The sequence below is a fragment of the Gavialis gangeticus genome, unplaced genomic scaffold, assembly GCF_001723915.1.
Source record: "Gavialis gangeticus isolate Ggan-Ray unplaced genomic scaffold, GavGan_comp1, whole genome shotgun sequence".
In the NCBI taxonomy this organism is placed as follows: domain Eukaryota; kingdom Metazoa; phylum Chordata; order Crocodylia; family Gavialidae; genus Gavialis; species Gavialis gangeticus.
The window spans coordinates 31,695,966-31,696,195 of NW_017729034.1; the positions used below are offsets into that span (position 1 = coordinate 31,695,966).

The window sequence follows — 230 nt, forward strand, 5'->3', positions numbered from 1 at the left end:
CCTGCTGTCGCTGCGCGGCTGCCGCCTGGCCGACCGCGACTTCGCCCGCGTCTGCCGCGGCCTGGCCGAGACCCGCGCCCTGGCGCAGCTCAACCTCAACCTGGGCGTCGTGAGCAGCGCCCCCCGCGTCCGGCAGCTGGCCGACGGCCTGCGCGGAAACCGCTCCCTGCAGTCCCTCTTGTGAGTGCCCCTTCCCATGCCAGCCCTGCCTCGCAGCTGTCTCCGGGACT

At 74.3% G+C, this 230-nt stretch overlaps 1 protein-coding gene across 1 annotated transcript in view; it reads left to right on the forward strand.

The window, feature by feature from the left end:
* Position 1: 1 nt before the first annotated feature.
* LRRC73 (leucine rich repeat containing 73) overlaps positions 2–230 on the forward strand; it is a gene marked incomplete at its 5' end in the record, with an annotated part of 8,405 nt that continues 8,176 nt past the window's right edge. Inside the window, one exon of the mRNA XM_019526707.1 lies at positions 2–180. Within this exon, the coding sequence (XP_019382252.1) occupies positions 2–180 (179 nt within the window). The remainder of the gene's footprint in view (positions 181–230) is intronic.